Raw genomic sequence first — 23,421 nt, 5'->3', positions numbered from 1 at the left:
TAGTTCCATCTGAGAAATGCCTTTTTTAAATCACTGAACATTTACTTAATCTAAGCCTACAGACTAAAAATAGGACTTTTCAGTCTATTACTGCCAAACAAATTTTCAGATAAAGTAACTCTTTTAGACCCTGAACCTCTTTCCTCTGTCCCTTCCCCATGACCTCCTTAAAATTGCTATTCATTGGTTTCCAGAACCCCACAGGACCCATCAAACTGTGATTCCCTGTAGCAAGCCCTCCAATGTGGAACTTCAGCCACCAGGTCCCAAGTCTTCTGTTTTCCAGGTATCTCTTCTTGTACTGCTTTCAACAGTTTCTCTCAAAATAAGGTTTCCAGACCCTCCAAGAACCTATCAACTGTCCTCTGGTAGTGCTCCAGGGCACTGCTGTCCTTCTTAAATGTGGCACTCAGGAGGATACAGATGCCAGCCGGGACTTGGTGCAGAGGGCAACAATGAGACTCTGAATCCTCAGGATCTTGGATTTATTCTCATGTAATCTTAGGTTGAATTAGCCATCCTAGGAAACTACCACATTACTATTTCTTACTGATCCCAATGTGAACTGGAACCAGGGTACTTATAATTTATCCTCTGGATGTGTTGTTACTTCTGCAGGAACAGCAGGTATAAACTAGGACTGTTCTGGGCACATCAGGGTGAATGGGAATGCTACCTAAAGTCCATGAGGCTACTTTTAGTTTAGCTTCTACAAAAGCCTAGCTGCATATATATCTTTTGTTGAATAGCTGAGTTGTTGAGAATTTCGTATTTTTCCCTATTGCATTTTTAAAATGAGTTTCCCGTTCTTGTCTTAGTCTGTTTTAGAACACTAATTGTTATCCAAAATCTTGATGATTCCTTACGTTCATTTAAAATAGACAAAAATAATGGCAGAAATACTAGTGTGAACCAACTGTTCCCTAATTTCAAGAAAATCTTGATAAAATTCTAATTAATTTGGCCATTCCCAGAGCTTATGGGATGGGTCTAGGCTATGTAATACAACAATCTCAAACTAAAAATGTTGAAAACAGAAGCAGTATCACCCAATTCATGGTTAATACAGTAACCAGTTCTCCCAAGATGAAATCCGATCATTAAAATGCAGACACAACACACAAGCCCCTCAGTAACCTAACTATTCATATGCTAAAAACCTAGTCTATAGGCAGCAACCAGTTCTGAAGTTTAAAATTCATCTAGATGATATCAAATGAACTGCTTCCTGATCACTACCAGGAGTGCTAAAAATTACAAAGAGAATGAAGATAAAACAGCAGATCAAAAGTATAAATGTTTTACTTTTAATAAAACCTCATTTTCATTCTCCAAAGCCTTGGTATATCAAACACTTCTAGTTTAATTTTTATTATCTGATGTATAAGAAATTCAGTGCCTTCAAGTAGTGGAATTAAGGTGAGGAGGAGACAAATGTAAATAAAATGTGAGTAAAAAGTGTATAGTCTGTGCATATTTGAACATGCAAACAAAAAATAAGAAAAGAATCATACATTGTAATAAATGTAAAAAGTTATAATTTGAGTTTGTCGGTTGGGTTTTTAAAAAGGTATTTGGGGTTTCTGTATTCCTCATAAAAGGCTTAACATATTTTTCACCTTTCAGTTCTCTAAAACATTGCTTTTCAAGCAGGGGAAGTATGTCCGTCAGTAGAGGATGGAGGAGAAAGGGAGATCAGAAGCCTATCCAAATGCAGGCGGGGACACACATGCAGAGCTTGAAAGAACACACAAACTATATTCATTCTACAAACTACAAAAAATAAAGCCTGAAATAAAGGGTGAGAAAGCATTGATGGGGATGGAGATGGTTAAACAGGTTCAGAAAAGATGACCCTAAAGGAACTCTATAGGACAAGAAAGCAAAAGGAAATATGGCTCAACTGTTTGATAGAAACGACTGGCTCTGAACACGACCACTGCGCGTTTTTCTTGGAAGAGCTTGCTCACCTCCATGGAGAAGCACTGCCCGGCAGCTGGTGGACACTGCAGCCTTGGCATCACTTTCAGACAGCCCGAACAGCAGCCCTCTGGTGGGGTCGTCAAAGACTTCAACCCAGAGTCAGCCAAGGACACAAGACTAACAGAAACATAACTGAAAATGCCAGCTTGCCTGGTCACACTGAAGGAGACAATTTAATTCTACAGTTCTTAGCCCTAATGGAACGCGCATTTGAGAAGAGACTCATTTAACTCTAAGCTCTTATAGAGGCCTTCTTTCCCCCTTCTCTATTTCTCCCTTAACCCAGAAAACAAAAGGATGAAGCTCTCTACAACCTGGTATGATTTGTTTTTGAAGCTATTAGTTGGTAAGCTTACAGTAAAAGGTTAAAAACAAGTCTTGTTAAAGTATAATATATAATCAAATTCCTAATTTCCTAAAAGAAAATTTCAATGACTTCTTACTCAGGAAAGGATACAAGTTTGCCACGTCGTACGGGCCTCTTATTTCTAAAGGCTAAAATCAAGTGAACAAAAAATAGACGAGAGAAGTTATTCATAACATTTCAATGACTTCATTTGCAGTAAATAGGATGCTTAAGTATCTAAAAATAAGGAAGTCAACTGCATAAATTTAAGTCCTTTTAACTTTGATGAGTTTCCGAAGCTTTCGAAAATATAAAAGATCCCTGAAAAGCATTTTACAACAATATAAAGGAAAAACTATTTATATAAAAAAACCTTGAAGCCCCAAAGGAATGGGGGTAAATTTTACTCTTCAGCAATTAGAACAAGCAAATTCAGTTAAAAATGAAAACATACAATAAATGTTCATTACATTACTATTTTAATTTCTCCCTTAGAAACTTAAAGTTTTATAACTTGAAAAGAGAAAACGAAGTACTTCATGCCAGACTTACCCTTTCTGCAGCACTAGATATAATTACATTCTACAAAACAGAAAGTGATCAATGTTAATCTTAGATAAGTGTGAAAAAAATTTGAAGTCTTATAAATAACTAGTGATTACATTTTAAGATTTAAGGCTTTATAAATACCAACTTCTCCTAAAGATAAGAAAAATAATTAAAGTGAAAGGATGAAATTCAGACCTCATGTCAAACTAAAGGCAGCCTACAATAAAATATAAAACAAGCTTTCCCAACAGATCTTAGAAAAGATAAATTAGTTTTAAAAACTAGTTGAAAAAGTCATATAACCTTAATTCAACTCAATGATGACAAACAACTGTTATCTAGACTATTCTTTCACAGTGCGGAAATGGCAAATTCCTTAATGAAAGATAAAGGCTTTCAACATCTCTTTCCCCACCCTCATGTTATTCTTCCCTGGGATATTTTTCTTTCCTTTAAAACTTGCAGCGCTCATCAAAATGGGAGAATTTGTTCCTGTATCTGGAGAATCTTCTGCTTTCAGGAAAAGGGACCAATTTGATAATCCCAGTATATTAATAAAATTAAACTGCTAGATTTGAAAAACAACCTAAAAGTATGGAACCATACCTTTCCTTTGCAGACCTGTATCAAGTTGAGGGCATTGGCAATTGTGTACCTTCTCACTGTGGAGTCTTTGATAGCGGGGCTGTAGACAAGTTCAAAGCCCAAGCCTCGGTCAATTGCCTTCACAGGAAATAAAGAAAACAAACTGTCAAGGCTAAACAAATACTGTCTTTATTTTCATTGAACCCCCCCCACCCCACCCCAACTTCTGCATATCCAGGTACAGCCTTGAATAAAGGCAGATTTTTGCCTAAGTGGCACCGGCCACAGGAGAAGAAAACAGATCCACAGCTCTACCTGATCAATAGAGCTTATCTTAGCCGAGGGGATGTTGACTCTATATAAACAGGAATCAAGAAGAGGCTAAGGAGAGCAGAGTCCCAGTGGGGTGGAATAAGGGCTATTACTCCTTGGACTATTAAAAGGAAACCGGAGATGTGCTCCCAACATGCGGATAAACTGTTTGCAAACATATTAACCAAGTAATTTGACCCAAGAACGAAGGGACAAAGAAATGAAGAGCTGAAAAAGGTCCAAAGAAAAGGGATGGAAGGCTTCCTTCCTGGGGTAAGTTATTTATTACACATTCAGTGAATGAAGAAACACTAACAACCATGGTTAAGTGCTATGGGCCAGGCACTGTGCTGACAGTCTTACATATATATGTATATACTTCATGTACATTACCCCTACCTTTATAAGGCCTTGTGGCAGAGACAGCTAACTGACCCAGTATCTCTTCGCCCCTCTTCCTTTACTAATGGAGCCCCTGATTGTAAGCTGGGCTCATGGATGCCCAGCCAAAAAGATGAAATCTTTTTGGGCCCTTGACAGTATCGCCCAGCTTTCCTTACAAGCTTGATCTTTTACATGAAAAAAGAAGCTTCTTTCTTATGTAAGGATGTTTAATAGGCAGGTAACCACAGGTAAGAAAACAGCCTGGAAGGTGTGGACATGGGATTCAAACACACCACTACACTATTCAGTTCCCTGATGAGTGATTCAAATCTTCATCCATTCACAACAGATATGTTTTAGGTCAACTGTGTGTGGGAATGGTGAACAAAAAAGCTGACAAGGTACCTCTCTTCTAAGAGCTTCAGGTTAGTGGGGAGACCATCAAACAATTACACAGATGCAAAACTTTCACTGTGATAAGTGCCATCAAGGAGAAGTTTGAGAGTGGGTGAGGGAGGACTCAAGTAGTTACACAGCAGACAGAGGAGCATGTGCAGAGGGTAGGTGAAAAGGCTCTAGGGCTGGCAGAGCGTGGCAGCACGCAGTGAAGGTCAAAGGCTGGCGAAGGGAGAACAGGAAAGCCCTGTGGTGGGAGCAGAGGCTGAAGAGGATGGGGAGGCCCAGCTGTGCAGGTCTTTAGAACTGAGACAGGATTAAGCTTAACAGTAACACAAAGCACCTGAGGATTTTAGCATGGGGGTGATAATCAGACTCACAATGGCAATGTCACTTGGCTGCAGTGGTCTTTTGAAGGAACAAAGGAAGCTAAGCAGACAAAGATCAGGTAGTATGTCCAAGTCTCTGCCTGGCAAATGAGTTTCTATTACCCAGAGGAGTTGGGACTGGTCTAGCTGTGACTGCGGGAGGTCTACTCCCGAGTGTTTACAAGAAATGGAAAACCTGTCTTCCACAACGGGCAGCCCACCTTGATTTAATTCATGTGTACCCGGCAGACTCCTTCCACTTGCCCTTTCTGAATACATCCCCCAATATCCTCTTCCATTCCCCAGTCTTCCCTTTCCTTAACTTTTCTGCCTGCCTTGAGGCTCCCTGATTTTATTCTGGATTTCCCTATAGATCTGATGAGTTTAATTAGAATTTATATGCTATTTTTCCACACTGGAACCTCCCCGTCTCCCCTTTTCTGATAACTTTTCCCCGCCTCCAATTCTTTGGGTTGTGTTGATTACATCTGGGAATGATGTCTGTTACCATACTCTGTGTGCCATGAACATTCATCTCCTTCTCTTGCTGAGCTTGTACACTTGAAAGCTGGTATCATGATACTTCTTTGTAACACAGAACTGTCTTTTATATCAAAAGTGTTCAATATATTTATATCCTGAGTGAATAAATAGTAGCTTATGGAAAAGAGGTCATGTGATAATGCTGTTCACTATGGATTATCCATCACAAAAGAAACCAGGAGTGACTTGGCAAACTGAAATTCAGATAAACCGAAACACCTCCTTTAACCATATTCTCAACTAACCCTCTGGCTATTTCTCTTACCAAAACTATGAATTAGCCAAAGAGGCTTACTTACATGTATTTCTTTTTCTCATTCTTCTAGTTGCTGAACTAAAACACAAGTCAGTAGGATGGAGAAGAAAGGAAACAAAAGATGTGGATGACACAGAACTAGGTGACCAGGTCCCAGAGCATTCTTGAAAACTTACTGCACCTGCCCCGACCCCCATCAGAGAGGAGATCAAAATAAAAGCTCTCTTTTTAGGGGGTAGCGAGGGTTAAATGGACATAATTATCAACTTAATTCTTTTTTAAGAATAATGTTCTGATTCTGATCTTAGCACATTAATCAGATTCACTTTCAAATTGCTAAGAAAACTCTGAGACAGAGAAACTGAAGATAACATGTTACTGAAGGTTGTGAACAGTTCTTTCATAACATCTTATTTAAAATTTTTAGATAGATAAAACACAGACTCGTTATCTGAGTTCCTGCTTCTAAGACCATTTTAATGTAAATTGCTTGAAGCTCATCAACTGATTGTTCATAACAGCCTTTTCATAAAGAATGCCAGTGCCTGCTGATTGGCTTTTGTTTGCATCTCTGACCAAAGGTTCTGGAATAGGCAGATGATTTCTTTACTAATGAGAAATAACAGGCATAACGATGCTACAAACCAAGAGCAGGTGTGTGATATTTGAAAAGAGATATTGGTGGTAAAAATTCCAAGAACTAAGCAAAGCAAAGAAAGAAGAGAAAGAAGAGACAAAGAAAATAGGGAGTTGATTACTGGGACAACATACTGATTCCCTGTTAACGTCATAAAAATTCTTTATTGAACTCAAAAGGATGACACTCTTGGTGTATCTCTCTTTGACATAGGTAACTTCATGATTCACAAATCAAGCAACATAAGAAAGCAATAAAAATTCTTAATTGTATCTCTGCTCCCATAGCCTCACCCCTACCTCCCATAATCACTTTTAATTTCTTTTGTCTTCTTCCAGAGTTTTTTCATACAAAGATAAGCAAATATGAATATATTATTATTTTTCCTCTTTCTTACCCAAAAGGTAATTAACCTACTACATTCTTGTTCTGACCTGAAGGGTCTTCTGTGTCAGCTCCTAACCTCTGCATTGCTTTATAGCTGCACAGTACTCTACCACAGAGGTAAAGGCATGCTTTTAATCACGCCTCTATTGACAGATTTGGGGTTGTTTCAATGTATCTGCAGAATAAACATTAAGTAGGACTACTGGGTATCATGGGTTGAATTATGTCCTTCCATAGAAGGTTATGTTGAAGTCCTAATCCTCAGTACCTTAGGATGTGACCTTATTTGGAAAGGGGTTCATTTTAGATGTAATCAGTTAAGATGAGGACTGGAGTGGGGTGGGCCCCTAATCCAATATGACTGGTGTCCTTATGAGAAGAAAGCCAGGTGAAGACACAGAGACAGGGAGAACACACTGTAAAGATAGAGGCAGAGGTCAGAGCTATACAGATGCAAGCAAGGGACCATTCAAGATTGCCAGCAAACCACCATAAGGTAGAAAGAGGCAAAAGGATTCTCCTTCAGGTTTCAGAGGAAATATAATCCTGCTGATGTCTTGATTTCACACTTCTGGCCTCCAGGACTGTGAGCCAATACATTTCTGTTAGTTTAAGCCACCCAGTTTGTGGTACTTTGTTATGGTAGCTCCAGGAAACTAACACACTAGGTCAGAGGGTAAAGCAGTTATAATTTGATAATTGTTGCCAAATTACCCATTCCCCCTTAGGGGTTATTCTAATTTACAGTTACAAGCAAAGTCTGAGAATGCCTGCTTTCCCACAGCCTTACAACAATCTATCATCAAACTTCTGGTTTGTGCAAATCAGATTGATGATTTAACACGAATTTCTCTAAGCATGACGACTTTAAGCATCTTTTCATATGTTAAAGGGCCATTCATATTTCATTTCCTGTGAAATGTCTTTTTCATATTCTTCATCCATTTTTTGGATTGATTTTTTTTTAACCTTCTCAACTTCCAGGAGTTCTTTATATACTAAAGAGATTAGCCATTTGTCTGCGATATAAGTGAAACTAAGTGAAACTATTTCCACCAGTCTGTCTTTAGTCTTTTAACTTTGTTTCTGGTGGGGTTTTTTTGTCCCACAGACATTTTTGATACTGACAAGTTTGCTGGCACTGCTCCAAGCACTGGATCTTTAAACTACTTAACACATTTATGTTCACAATATGTGTGATGAAAAATAAGTTTCTAGAGCACTCACATCCAACTCAAGGATATATGGCAAGATTCCTGGAACAACCTCACCATTTCAGACACTATTTACTGGATTTCTCTCAGTGGGGACTAACCGGACCATGAAGATAAAAATGGATTAGGGTTAAAGGAACTGCTGTGAGGGAAACATCAGAAAGAGAGCATGAAACATACAATCACTGAGAACGGCTCCATAAACTTACTTGGAGTCACTGCTGAATGGCAATAACATTGTAAAGAATCAAAGGGAAGGTAAATATATATGCTGCTTAAAAAAATTCTTCTCAAAACCTGAATTCCTAAAGATCATGTTTTAAAATATGAAATTATTCTGTGCTTAACAAAGAGCTCTGCTGTAATTTTTAAATAGCATTTCCCAGTGGGAAATGATAGCAGATTTAGAATCAAAGCTTGAGTACAAATTCCAAGTCAACCTTTGAGAGAGACATGTATCTTGTGTGAGCCACAAGCTACCTGAGTCTCAACTCCATCTCCTACGTAATGGAGAAAATTCACATCTACCCCACCATAAAGCTGCTGGGCTGGAGCAGGGGCGAAAGTGCTTAAACCATAAAATACTAAATAATTAGAAGTCATTTGTTTATCCCAAAGAGGAGGTGAATTCAGTTTTTTTGCAACCTGGCTATCACATGATAAAATGATTCCCATACAAGTTACTTAGACTCCAGAAGAGGTCTGTAGGACACTTCAGAGGGAATTATATAATTGAAATTATGGTGCCCTAAGCATGCGGTGAAGAGAACCAGACGGGGCAGAGCTGGAAGTTACACATGTGGAGTGCTTTGGTCCGTTTTTACTCCTAGACCCTCTTTCATAATCCCGAACTTCTTCTTTTTTTTAAATTTTATTGAGGGATAGCTGACAAATATAATTGTATATATTTAAAGTCTACAACGTGATGATTTGATGAACATACACTGCACATTGTAGAACGGTTACCAAGATCAAGATGATGAACACATCCATCACCTGACAGAATTAACTTTATTTTCCATGGTGAGACTGCTTAGGATCTTCTCTCAACTGCTTTCAAGTCACGATACTGGATTATTAACTACAGTCACACATGCGGTACATTGGAGCCTCAGAACTTGTCCTTTTAAGTGAAAATCTGTACCCTTTGACCTAAAATTGCAAACTTCTGAGCTGATAATTCTCACATGGCTTATGGCCTTGAGGTAAAAGACTCAAATTAATGATAAATGCATTAAATACCTTAATGCTCCTATTTTCACCACCCCATCTAAATTAAGATCTGTGCCCAATAAAGTGATCCTATCAACTCTGCATGACTCAAGATGAGTTCATTGTCAAAGCCAAAAAAGCATACAAGGACCAAGACTTAAGACCGAACTGTTCCACACATTCACTGCATGTTCCATATGTTCATGGTGAATATATTTCCATACTTTCATCACACAGCTCCATACTCAGAACAGATATTATTAAGTACAAATAATATAAAGGGGTGGTCATAGCTCAGTGGTAGAGCACATGCTTGGCATGCATGAGGCCCTGGGTTCAATCCCCAGTTCCTCCATTTAAAAATAATAATAATAATATGCACATATCTATACAACTATTATTTACTCTGAAAAACAAGTGAGATGCCTTTGATTGTATGTATCTAGCTTTTAATTTAATTTTTAATTCATTTTTTAATTACAGTTTCTCTTAATGAAGAAGAGATGAGTAAATTAACAGGGACTCTTCTGCTTCCTGATCAATTCACACCGCAGCCTACATCTACATCAGACGAAGACTAAAAATAATGCTGCACAGCCCTTCCCTCCACTCCATCATCTAGTTTCTATTAAACAACATACGGAAAATGTTCACACCAGATTTTAAAAAAGCAGACACTGTGCTAAATACTGTGTATCCCTCGCATTTGTCAAATTTTTACTTTTTAGAATTCTTAAATTAAAAAATGTGGGAATTAAGCCAAAAATATCAAAAAATAGCACTTTCCTGAACTTACAGAGGGGATGGGAAGGTAGGGTGCCCTTGTGCTGCCACCCCAGTGCCCCTCCTCCCCCAGTGGGGCTGTTTCCTGCCCGACGCTGACAACCAGCTAAAGACTCAACTCGCAAGATTTGGTCGTGTTCCCCAAGCTGTACCCTGATATATGAAATTAGACAGACACTTGTTCAATTGACAAATTTTAGGGAGACCCATTACAGGCAAGATACTGGGGTAATTTAAAAAGGACCATGACACACCCAGTGCTCTCTAGAAGCTCACCCTCTGGGTTAAACAGCAAGGCATGTTCATAAGAAACCAACTGAAAGGCGTCACCAAAACAGCCACCGGGAAGCTTCCCCTTGTCGTGAGGCACGGGTAATTATGTGCTGTGTATTGTCTGTTCCCTAGACTTCGCTTAGCTTCACCTGCCACTATCTCCTCCCAACCAAGGACACGGTATCGTATGTGGGTTTACTCATGGAAAGCCATTTAGAAAATGGCCTTCCTAGTTCATTAAGGTGAAGAGAAAGGTTAAAAAATTTGTAAGTTTAATAGCAACTTGCAGAGCAGCTGCAATGCCTAACTTTAGGGGGGTGCCGTTCACCTGGAAACTGGACTGGTAGTTGGAAGCTGGTGAAAAGCCTTGGCAAACTCCTAGAGACAGAAACTGCTGCCTCTGGGAAGGAACACATTGTTCCAACAAGACTGCCACCGCCTTGGGTACCGGATTAGTTTGAAACTTGTATCATGGCAGCTGGGGCTCATCTGATGGGGAATCACCCAGGACATCCCAATCCTGTGTCTCCCTGCCCACCTTCATCTTACCACATGTGACAAGCGAGCTGTCAAACAACAGAGATCTTCAATTCTATAATGTGATGACTCAGAGTTGTTTGTTTTTTGGTGTTTACTTTTTATATGTACTGGCAAGGACGTGGGGAAACTGTGATTTGAGCTTAACCAATACTGTTACATGTTCAGTAGTACTCTTAATATTTATCAGAAAAGAGCTATTTTATAGTTTTCCTTTTAGGTATATGACTTAAAAATTTTGAGTACTTTTCAAATACAGGTTTTGTAGCATATATTTAGGGGTAAAACATAAGCCATCTTAAATTTTCCTGCACTGGATTCAATTTTTCCACATGACGTAGATCAATTTTCTCCTCTCACTGTCTCTCCCTATTCTCAGCATCAAGCTAATTCCTTAGCAGCAGAGACAGGGAAACAAAAAGTAAAGAAACTGTGATTTTACAGAGACAAAAGAATGGGGGGAGTTACCTATCTTTAAAAAGAACATAAATTTTAAATTTTCCAATTCTGAAAGGATTGGGTACATTATCTAGACTGTCTGTTAAACCCTCTTTCTCCTTCAGTTGCAGTTGCTGAGAATGGGAGACAGCTTTGGGAGCCTTTATTCTAAAATAGCATCCCAACACCTCCCAGGATCTGTCTGCCAATGCAAATAGTTGACAGCTATGCCAACCTTACAGCTACTGATGTGAAATAACATCACTTTTATGAAGGAATAAGACTTACAAAAAGGTGTGACAGATGGAAGATAAAGAGTAGGGGAAAACAAGAGAAATCATATAAAAAGGTAATGAGAAAAATTCTACAGCAGAGGAAGGAACACAAAATTTGCTGCATGCATGGTCACCCTCTTAGGTTACTGTAAAAGTAACCCTGGGCTTTTGTGTGAAGCAGCACACTTCAATGCAGATCTTTTTTTTTTTTTAATCTTAATTTTGCATAGACGACGCCTATAGTGCTTTCCAGGCCCCATTCCTCCCGACTTTGCTACAGCCTCCTCCCCATTTCTAGTTTGCTGGTGACTTGGGAACCATCCCCCTATTTTTTCCTACTCCTTCTTTCTTGACTGCTCTGTTTCCTTAATGTTCAACGTTCAGACAATAAGAGTCCATCATTATTAGCTATCCTTTTAAGGAAGAGCCTTCATAAATTTGGGTTTCTAAAGCCTTTCAAACACATCTAGGTAATTTACTGGGTATTTTTTTCTTCCAAGCTTTCTTTCAACCTTTAGTCAGTGTACACAAATAAAATCCTCTCTTCTAAATTGCCTCCTATTTACTACTAGCTTTTGTTTTTCCTAAGAACAGCATCTCCTTCTGCCCCTTTTCCAGTTTGTTAATGCACCGTTCTAGAGATAGAATGGAAAATGTGACACTTACCACATTAATAGGGGGTCTTTTGAAGTAAAATGGTAGTTTCTCTGTTATGGTTATGCAGACTAAATCTACATCTAAATGTGTACAAGCAACCTGTCAAAAAGAAAGGAACAGGTAAAGTCAAAAGGAAAACTGGCACAAGTGAAGAATGGGGTGGGGGCAAACCAGCTATAAAGAAATGTAAACAGATACAGCTCACTCCACAGGCATTCTAAGGGTCTGTGTTCAAATACATCTGTCCCTTTACAAAGTCAATGGTGAGCCATTCCTTCACGTTTGGTCCGAATGGTTTAACTATAATCCAGCTGAAGCAGTGGGTATGTCTACAGACCATGTCAACAGACAGGGTCTAGAAACCTTCTAATTCATGGTCAGCTACATAACGATAGGTTGTTGTTAAGAGAGGTTCAGTTTCTGGAAGGTTACGTTAGATTGTTCAGAAAAAGGAAACTAACTCTTCTGAAATTCAAGAAAAAAAAAATAAGCCAAAAGGAATGTATGCAGAGTCCATTTACTCTGGAAATTATTTCTGTGCCAAGAACTGTCCCAGGCCTGTGGCTCATATCAGTCTGAATGGTGAAGAAACACTCACCTGGCACTGCCAATGGCATTTTGTTCAAATGCTAATAGAAACAAAGTGTCCCCATAAATGGTCAAAACAAAGCTGTTATAAATCAAAGGACACTGAATGCATTTTTTTCAACTTTTCATTTCCCTTTCCTTTGTCCTCATTTTTGCTATTACTTGTTGATGATACTCTGCATTTACTTTCAAAAGAAATTTGAAACTGCTTACAAAAAAATACCTGCAAGATAAAAGGAACAGATAAGGAAATCAGGGTAAAGGAAGATCATGGAAGGAAAATAAAGCCTGGGAAAGGTGACTTGCACAGAAGTGCAGGCCAAAAGATGGTACTAAAGATGCGTATCTGGCTCTCAATTTGCCATTATTTGATTTACAGCGATAAAAAGAACTGGCTGTTTCATACTATAATAGAAATGAGACTTGCTGCCCGTGCTGGTGTCTATAGGCTTGATGAACAAATTCAAGCTGCCAGGGTGGCTATGCTGGCAAACCAATGTCAGTGGCAAGACCAAGGGAAAGGGCAGAGCAAGGAAGATGGGTCAAGAGAGGATGACAATGCCCCGGAGGAGCGGATCCTCGTTTAGCAATGACAGGAATGTCGCATCTTGTCCCTTTTCCTCAGAATCCCCACATCAATCATTCCCACCCCCACCCCAGGGCTCTAAGAAGCAGGTAGTGATCAGAGGCTGCCTAGCTTTAAGACACTCAGAGAACTGAGTAAGCCTGGGAATTAACGCTGTTTTGGCAGAAACACTTGGCTCCTAAATGATCTGCCCCATCTCAACAGCTACAGCTGCCCAACTCATAAAAGAGTCATCGAAAATTTGATAAGAATAGGCCAAGGAAAGCTCTGAGTAGCAGATAAAACAGAAAACAGGTTCAGCTCCTGTTTGCTTTCCTAAAACTATCAGAATGGCAAAAAGCAAAAAGTTCAGGAATAAGCAGCTGACACAAGAATGAACAGGGCTTCACTGGGTCTTTACATCAGTCCAGAGTCTTGAAAAGCATTTCAGCAATAGGTATCAAAAATACACATGTACACATCAGCAAATCTCATCACTAGAAAGGTATCCCATAGAGACTAGAAATATCTTCTACAGCTATATACCCTGCATATGTTTGGGGTTATTAGTGTAACGACAGCCACTGCAACACCAATCACAGAAGAACAGACACAATTAAACATCCCTCAATTTTACTTAAAAAAAGGATGGCCCCTTTATATGATGGAATATGCTGACTCCTTAATCAGAATGAGGTTCTTCTCTGATGGATATTATAGAACCATCTCCAAGATACACTGTTAGGTGACAAAAGCATGGTGGTAGGGAGCAAGGAAGGAGAGAGGGAGAAGGGAAGGAAGGAAGGATAGACCAGGTAAATAATACTTCTGAAAAGACACACAAGAACTGCTGGCAGTGGTTGCCTCTGGAGAAAAGAAGAGGGCGTTTTAGGTGGGAGGAAGGCGTACTTTTCAGTGCATACCTCTTTGCACTGTTTGACTTTATTATTACAAACATAAATGATTCTTAATTTTAAAAAGCTGATTCATTTCTCAAACACCTATGAAGCATTCTTCCCCAGAGTAAAGTTAAATTAGGTTTTTTACTTATGTATTGCTCCTTTCTTCCCTTTTCTATATAACAGTGGTTAATTAAAAAATACCCCCTGTGTGGGTTTAAGTACATGCATTGTAAGAAACTTTCAGTGACAAAGGACAGCTCCACTTGGCTCCCTCTGCTACCAGTAACTTAGAATGGCCCAAATCAAATTATTTTATTATTTAGCTTTCTATTAATTCAAATGTTCAATTAATAAATTCAGATAACTACAAAACAAGTTAACGTTCACGTTACGATGAAATGCTTTCTAAATCATTAAAAAAGATTAAATTATGTCCAAAGAATATTTGTGGCTAAGCATATTGTTACAGTGGTTTTTACAGGTTGTGTATGAATTCATATCAACTGTTCTTAAACTTTTCCTTTTTTTGGCCAAGGACTCCCATGAGGATCTAAGGAACGCAGAGTCCTAAAAGCGCACATATACCCACATACATTTATCTTTGACTTTATGGAACAAGGGGAACAGGAGTGTAGGAGTTCAGTCTCCCCCAATTTCCTTTCATGGATGTCACGTTGATACATCTTGGTATTCTATGACAAACAGCATACAAGGCAGAGCTGGGACTGCCCAGGGCAAAGAGAGGTGCCCAGCAACGGTGCCTCTCGACCTAAAGCGCATTAAGAAAAAAACCAAAAACCCTCCCCTAAAGAATTTACTTAAAATGGAGATTATCAGGCCCCACTCCCAGTAATAATATGAAATTCAGTAAGCAGGGTCTAATAACCTGCACTTTAACAAATTTCCCGGGCCATTCTGGTGCTTGGAGCCAGACCACACCTTGAGAAGCACTGCCTTGAAAGCTATGCCCACACGTTGGTGGCTCCACTACAACAGTGCTCTGCAAAGGGGAAGCCGTGGACTTTGGAAGCAGAAGGAAAATGGAACTTCCGTTTTCATTTCACTGACTTACATTTTGTTTTGTTTTCTGTGTGTATATAATTTCATAAAGCACAATGGTATAATGGAACGTGCAAATAATTTAAAAGAAAATAAACACACATGCATTGGGGATGCAGGCTCAGTATTTTTTTATATCGATAGTGTACATACTCAAAGTAATTTGACGACCACTGGACTGAATAACCTTGAATTCTCCTCACCCTCTCCAGTCGCTTTAAATCCTAAATGGGAACAACGAAACTGGAAGCTCCTGAAACATTTCTGCAACTCTTCCTGCCCACAGTCCTCTGCCACCCTCGTCCTCCCAAGAAGCCCTGGCCTGGACTCTGCTTACAATCTTTCATCTTTGCCTTATCCCCTGGGGTAACCATGGAGAGGAAGCGTTTACCACGAGATACCTTTCAGGTACTCCGATTAAAAACAGTATGTTACTTCCCATGGAAACAATGCTACTTAAGGTGGTTAGGTTTTATACTAAGTACTAACGTGTGTAAGAACACGTTTATGACTCATTTTAGAGACCTAACTTCATTTCAGAATACCATATCATAGGGACACTTCCTGTTTACAGACCAAACAAACAAAATCACTTACAGAATATGACCTGTTAAACAACAGACTGTTGGCATTTGACCCAATTCCAAACCATAACATGCTTTCAAAAGCTTTATGATTAAAAGAAAGATGTCTTTTTAAATTGATTTTCTATAGAAAACAGAGAGAGTGCCAACTTCAACTGAGTCCTAAAGAATGGGTAAAATCTGGACAGATAAGATGCTCTGATTTTAGAAACTATTTTCATGTAGCTTTTTGTGTGTATCTGTACAGTCAATTCCAAACAAATACTGTCAATTATTTATGGCTTTCTTCCATCTTTCAGAATATTTCTAACTGTTCCACATGCCATCAAGTATGTGTCCATGCTTTTGAATTAAAACTTTGGGATAATCTGAGAAAAACAGGTAATAAGATAAATGAGTAAGATAAATTTGCTAAGTCAAACTATAATGTATTCTAAAATGCAGAAGTCCTAGCTCTATGACATATTACCTGAGACTTAGAGCAAATCATCGAGTCTAAGTCTCAATTTTCTCTTCTTCAAAATGGGGATCGTAATAAGCATCTGTCCTGATTATTCCCAGGAATGCTGTGTCAGAAGTAATAAATACGTAGAAGCCTTTTGGAAGGTTATATAAACGTATGCTTTCTGGCCATAATCTTACTTTGTAAGTGTTTTATTTGTTTCTCTAATCACCAGTAAATGACTATGGAAATGTAAGTTGTAAGCGCTTCAAAATCAATCCAGAAAACAAGTGTATGATAGAAAATTTGATACATTACCGACTTTCAGTCTATGTTACAACTGAGATCTATTTAACAACAAAACTAAGTTGCTGTTAAACAAATTTGGACACGTCCATGATCTTCCTTAGGTTTTCAGCACTTAATCAGAATCCCTTGTGGAATCTGAAAAAACAGAAACCCAAACTCAATCCCAAACCTGCCAGATCAGAATCTCCAGTGGTGGAGATCTGAATGGGACTGATTTTAAAAGGTTCCACAGGGGTCTCTGGTGACTAAGAACCACTTAATCCCACTCATTTTTTTTTTTTCTGAAACAAAATTCTTGAGAGTTACTATAGCTGAGCACTTTATAAAGGGAGTCACCAAAAAAGGAGAATTCACAGATAATTTGTGCTGTTTCCCTGCATTAATATATATGATTAAGAATTGTTAGTATGCCTTGAAAATGAAATTTAACACACACCAGTCTTTTTAGTCAATAGCTCCATCTACTGGATAAACTTAGGGAAAATCTTCCTATAATTTTAGAACAGATTTTGCTTAAAAATGAATTACGCTGAAAATTAAAACATCAAAGACTGGTTCTTTTTTTCACCCTACAAAATCCCTTTGGTGGATATATTTTTGGTAGATGACTACTTTTTTGAACCTCGATAAAGACAACATTCTCAACTTTCTAAAACTGGCTCCACCTCATTTTATACAGCAAAATATATTCCTGAAAAACTATATTGATTTTTTTCTTGTCTGTCATCATTTAAAATGCCCAGTGTGTTCTGACTCAAACTGACAAAATTAGCACAGATGTTAAACAACTTTCCCTCCTGAAAAGTTACAGAAAAGGCCATTTGAAAAGTCAAAAGAAATTAAATTCATAAAGGTTCTCAGAATACAAAAAGAAATGGCATCCACAGATGTATGATTCTGAAGGATTTCTAGAAGACAGCACCATGCTGGCATATGGACCGCTTCAGCACACAAAGGAGAAAGCTAAAACCCAGAAGGGATCTTTTACGCCACAGGAGAACCTTTTTTCCCACTGAGGTGCTAATCGTAGAGCTAGAAAGAGATGGACCAACGTTTACCTAAGAGAAGTTTCAAATGAATGAATGAAGCAGAGATAAAGAAACAGAAGAAAACTTCCTCTCTTAATCTCAACCCATCATGTATCTAGCAGCATGAATAAAACAAAACAAAATAAAAACACATGCCACCCAAATATACGCTTATGAAATTCCAGAACTCCAAGTATAAATGAAAAGTCCTAAAATTTTCCATATGAGGTGAAACAGGTCAACAACAAAGGCATAACATCAGACTTCTTACATAAAACAGTGGTATTATTTTTTTTTCTTTTTTACTATCTGTTACTTACATGAAAAAGTTTTTCTGTCTTTGGAAAAACTGCAACAATATCATACAGCCGGACCCTTGAAGAAGTTGCTCTCTAGGAATATAAAAAGAATGTTACCATATAACAACAACCAAAAATGCACATGGAATGCTGACTCCTGGCCTGGCGGCACTTATATTTCAATGGTGTAACACTTCTAATACGCTACTGACACGTCTGCTTTGCTTTGTAGGCTGACAGAAAAGACCTTTTAAACACACACGAACTTAGATTCCAACATCCATCCCACCAATTATCTCCCTTCCTTCCCTTCCACGTTGTTCTGCTTCCACTGTGCATTTTGCTTGAGATACAAAAATCAAAGTAGATAGCGCTTGCTCTTATAAGCTACTGGAGGGGCTTGCCAGAAATTTACTGAGCACCTGCTATGGGTAGGGCACTGGGGACACAAAAATCATTTAAGGCCTATGTCTGCTCTCAATGGAACTTACCATTTTTTATTTTCTTGTGAGACAAGAAATATATATGACTGAGTGTGATGTGATTAGGTTCACAATGAGAATACTGTTAAGAACAAATTAAACTGCTAGATGTGCAAGAAAATACCCAGGAGTCCTAAGACAGGAGAGGAATATCTCAGAGAGAAAAAGTTATTGTTTAAAAAAGAAAATCTCCAACTTACACTTTATGTGTGTACATGTAAAAAGGCTGGAAAAACAGATATTCAAATATACAATCTCTGAATGATGAGATGATATGGGGTATTTCTTCTTTGCTGATTGGCACCTTTTACATTTTTTTTAATCTCTTGTTTTGTAAAAAGAAAAGACGTGAGGAGAGGGGAGGGTATATAGCTTAATGGTAGAGTGCATGCTTAGCATGCATAAGGTCCTGGGTTCGATCCCCAGTACCTCTATTTATTAAAAAAAATTAAAAACAAAACCAAAAAAAGTCAAAAAATTAAAAAAAACCTAATTATCCTCTCCCCCCCAAAAAATAAGAAAAAAATTGTTTTAAATTAGAGGAGGAAAGAAAAGGGTTGAAGAGAAGCAGCAGGTACTGTGCTTAAACAGGAAGGAAAACCGGCCAGGCAAGCGTGTGCTGAGACAGGGTAGGCTCAGGTCTCAGAAAAAGTTATGGATCCAGGACTCTCTGCCTCTGCTTACATGTTACCACTTGTGAAAGGGACAAAAAGGGGCCACCAGGATGTTTATGATAACCAGAGACAATGAAAGTCTTTGTGACCATCAAAAGTCAGCTTCATGTATGCCTTCCAGGGCTTCGAGAACCAGAATGCTGCCCGTGATTGTATAATATCCCCAGATTTGGCTTTCCACAATTTCGTTAGCAAGGCTAACTGTTGGAAAGGAGGCTAGTCCCTCCTTGATTCCTCCTGCTCCATGAGAGAGAAGGCCATTCCAGCTAACGATAGAGCAGCTCACCTTCTCAGGGATCTGTCTCACTTTCTCTCTCCCTCACTGGATACCTCCCATCAGCACCAGACATTCTCAGGTCTGCCACCTAACAAAAAAAAGTTGACAGCAGGTTCTCAGCTGCCAGCCTCCTGATGCCTTCTGTCCTCTTAGGGATTTAAATTTCTCAAGCAAAGTCAGCAGCACACACAGTCTGCATTTTCTCATTTCCTATCACTTCCACGGAAATGGTTTTTGCAAAGGCAACCAATGACTTCCTCGTCCATAGGGGACTTGCCTGTCCAAGACATTTTTCAGCCCTTCTTCTCCTACTTGACTACGTGGGCACGCTGATGCTGCTGACCTTCTCACTTTCCTGGTTGTCCTCCTACTCCTCAGAGTCCCTCTTCATCCTCTACTTCACTATTCAATGCCGAAGTGCCTCAGGACTCTGTCCTAGACCTTGTCTTCCAGCACTGCACTTTGATCAGGGAGTCTTATCCATTCTCGTGATTTCAATCACTCTCTACAGGGTGACTACTTCCAAATCAGTATTTTTAATTGGAGTCCCTCTTCTGAAGACACTACCCTTTTTTTTTTTCCAACCGCCCATTTGACAATCTCCAATGGAACTCTCACAACAACCCATCTGTCCAAAACATGATGCTCTCAAACTTCTCTTTCTATGCCCATCTCAGGAAATGGTACCATCTACCTACCTGGTTGCTCAGGCAAAGGCAGGGAGTCATCACCCTGTATCTAATCAACATTAAATACTGTCACCCTTCCCACCCAACCTCAATGCCTCTCTAATCCCCTCCTTTATCTGCTCTGATCAGTTTTCTATAATGCAAATCTCATAATTGTACTCCCTTGGTTAAAACCTTCAAGGGCTTCTAACTGATCACCAAGACCTACCTCCCTAACCTCATCTCATGTCAGACAGCCCACCAGGCTCAACTCAACTGGTACTTCATTTCCCAGAAGGCACCGTGTTCTTCTTGGATTCAGGACCTTGCATAATCCACCCTGTTTGTGGGAACATTCTCTCTCCTATGTGGCACCCATAACACTTACTGATTCTTCTGGCCCCAGTTTGAATATCAACTTTCTCAAGTTGGCCCCCTGTTATACACTCCCAGGACAGAATTTACTACCTCCTACTTTTATAACATTCCTCCCATTTTTAAAAGGATTGTGTCTGTATTATTTAGAAGAGTAATATCTCCAGCATCCACCTATGTCTGGTTCATTTAAGTTCAATGAATAACAGCTGCCAAAAGATTCTTTAATTGTGGCATCCTTATACATGTGCCATGAGTAAAGAGATTCCTTTATACTAGGTGAATTTTGAACTAAGGAGAGCAGTCAATTGTCATGCACTGGAAGTAGGGGGAAATGTCAGAATGGGGTGAGGTGAAAAACAACATTGTTCAACATTAATCAGTGAAACTTACAAGGTGAAAAAGAAGGAAAATAACTAACTTACCAAAACATTGCAGTGTGATGGATCTGAAACGATGATCGTCAGTCTCGTTAAAATTTTAATTGGTTTTGATTTTCCCTGTGATCAAAAGACGCACACAATAATAAATGATTGATTTTACTCCTTACCAGTGGAAAGTACTCACTAAAAGGTACTAATAAGAGATAGTGAAGATCAGAAAAGGCTAGTCCACATTCTCAAGAAATGTAGACTACAGGCATACCTTGTTTCAGTATGTTTCGCTTTGCTGTGCTTCACTGACATTGAGTTTTTCACAAATTGAAGGTTGGTGGCAACCCTGTCCTGAGCAAGTCTATTGGCACCATTTTTCCAACAGCATTTGCTCACTTTGTATCTCTGTGTCACATTTTGGTAATTCTCCCAATATTTCACATTTTTTATTACTATATTTGTTATGGTAATCTGTAAGCATTGATCTTTGATGTTACTACTGTAATTGTTTTGGGGCTCCACAAACTCCACCCATGTAAGACACAGAATTTAATCTATTGTTGAAATGACAACAAATGATTTAGAAAATTACATAAAATTAATGGATAAAGCAGTGGCAGAGTCTGATAGGACTTACTCCAACTTTGAAAGAAGATCTACTGTGGATAAAATGCTATCACACAGCACTGCATGCTACAGAGAAGTCGTCAGTGAGAGGAAGAGTCAATTCATGCAGCAAACTCCCTATCATCTTATTTTAAGAAACTGCCACAGCCAACTTGACCTTCAGCAACCACTATCCTGATCATCAGGTAGCCTTTAGCACTGAGGCAAGACCCTCCACCAGTAAAAAAGATTATAACTTGCTCAAGGCTCAAACGATGGTCAGGATTTTTAAGCCATAAAATATTCTTAAATTAAGGTATATACATTGTTTTTTCAGACCCTAAAGCTACTTGACTTAATGGACTATAGTACAATGTAAGCATAACTTTAATATGCACCGGGAAACGAAAACATTTGAGTGTCTTGCTTTATTGTGGTGGTCTGGAACCAAACCCGCAATGTTTGAGGTATGCCTGTACAGCTAGAGAAAAAGAGATGTAAGTATACTAAACTACATAATGAAATAATTTAAAGGTTGTAAGACTTCAGGAAAAGATCTTCCAAGAAGCACCGAATTGACAGAAGTACCGACTTCACAGACAGCTAAGTCTTCATGGAAGGGTAAGACTGGTAGACAGAGGAAGGGACAGTGCAGGTAAGAGCACACATCTGACTGGGTGTGTCTGAACTGAAAGAACTAGTATTATGCTATTTAAACAAAACACCTACCTGCACAATTGGCAAAGTTGTAAAGAGTTCTGAAACAGCTACTGGTTTTTCAATTTCCTACAACAAACAATAAACAGTCACCCTAGACGGTACACATTAATGGGATGAAGCAGAGTGGAAAATGTACAAGGGGTTTTGAGCCAAGGTAATTAAAAAAAAAACCTGGCTTTCAGAAACAGTAAATAAGTTGTGTGTGTGTGTGTGTGTGTGTTTAATGAAGAAAGCTGACAAGAGGAGAAGCAGCTGAGAACATCAATGGAGAGGAGGGATGAACAATAGTTTTTGGAATTAACCAATCTAAAACGAGATACAAACATTTACTAGCATCTTTAAGAGGGAAATCAATTAGTATTGAGCCCATACAGTAAAATAAAAAGGACTAAACGTTGTAATTATAGTTTAGTCAGTAACAATGCATTTTTTTAAGTTACTGAAAGTCACTCAACATCAAATCCACATTAGGAATCCTTACACCATGCCCTAGCACTTCACAAAAAACTTTATCACTTATACAAGTATGCATCAGCTCAACTGCTAACATGTAAAACACTGCAGAAAGAGTGACTGCACTTAAGAAATACATATGTAGCATCCATATGACCAATATACACACAAATAATTACAAATGCTGGTTATTATTAACTTCAGAAATTATATTTTACCTGTTTCTTTTCCTTAAATTCAACAACATGATTGATGGCAACAACTGAATAGCCCACTGAAAAGACAAATTGAACATTCTTGTTAAATATAACTACCTCTCATTCCTGTACACAGAGGCTCATCCCAATTGATGTCAAACGAGGTCACTAGCAGGATGGGTATGGGCTCTCGGGTCAGGTCAAACAGCCTGTTTTCAAATCTAAGCATTACCACTTACAAGTTACTTAACCTTAAGATTCTTCATCTGTCAAATGGTGATAATAACAGAACTTCCCTCATATGTCCATCATGAGAAGTAAATGAGATAACACATGTAGATGTTTTAGAACAGTGCCTGGCACATAGTTAGGGCTTCACTTGACCTCAGTGATGTATTATTAGCGTGATACCAAAGACCCTTAACTTTGTGCATCTCCTTTCAACCCTCATTCTCTTTCGTGTCCCTTTGTTCATTTTCATTTGTCCCTTTTCATCTCACTGAATTTATACTTTTTGACTGTCACTTTTATTCTTACTCATTTCTTTTACTTTTTACCCTTTCTACTTCTTCAGAGGCTCTTTTGCTAAGGAGAATGGAGTAACGACTCCTTCACACCTATATCCACGTTCCCCTTTGAGCTGCTCAACATCAAGAGATTGGGAATTCTTGGAAGCCAGGGCCT

General features: G+C 38.8%; 1 protein-coding gene and 1 non-coding gene across 5 annotated transcripts in view; one reads left to right on the top strand and one right to left on the bottom strand.

The window, feature by feature from the left end:
• The window catches only part of RPP30 (ribonuclease P/MRP subunit p30), a 31,253-nt gene that overhangs the window by 6,831 nt on the left and 1,001 nt on the right, over nucleotides 1-23,421 (bottom strand). For 3 of the 4 annotated variants that reach the window (XR_012077487.1, XR_012077488.1, XM_006211045.4), the window contains exons 2-10: nucleotides 22,759-22,814; nucleotides 22,097-22,153; nucleotides 20,813-20,887; nucleotides 17,933-18,004; nucleotides 12,145-12,234; nucleotides 3,485-3,601; nucleotides 2,882-2,911; nucleotides 2,441-2,478; nucleotides 1,971-2,050 (exon numbers count right to left, since the gene is read on the bottom strand). Coding sequence is in view for 2 of the 4 variants with exons in the window: in XM_006211045.4 (XP_006211107.2) it covers nucleotides 1,971-2,050; nucleotides 2,441-2,478; nucleotides 2,882-2,911; nucleotides 3,485-3,601; nucleotides 12,145-12,234; nucleotides 17,933-18,004; nucleotides 20,813-20,887; nucleotides 22,097-22,153; nucleotides 22,759-22,814 (615 nt within the window). In the remaining 2 variants the exon portion in view is untranslated. The remainder of the gene's footprint in view (nucleotides 1-1,970; nucleotides 2,051-2,440; nucleotides 2,479-2,881; nucleotides 2,912-3,484; nucleotides 3,602-12,144; nucleotides 12,235-17,932; nucleotides 18,005-20,812; nucleotides 20,888-22,096; nucleotides 22,154-22,758; nucleotides 22,815-23,421) is intronic. The other variant, XM_072971585.1, reaches the window with a different exon arrangement.
• On the top strand, nucleotides 9,455-9,527 carry TRNAA-GGC (transfer RNA alanine (anticodon GGC)). The gene has a single exon. It is a non-coding gene; the product is annotated as a tRNA-Ala (tRNA).

The sequence above is a fragment of the Vicugna pacos genome, chromosome 11, assembly GCF_048564905.1.
Source record: "Vicugna pacos chromosome 11, VicPac4, whole genome shotgun sequence".
Classification (NCBI taxonomy): domain Eukaryota; kingdom Metazoa; phylum Chordata; class Mammalia; order Artiodactyla; family Camelidae; genus Vicugna; species Vicugna pacos.
This window is presented reverse-complemented; position numbering and strand designations above follow the sequence as displayed.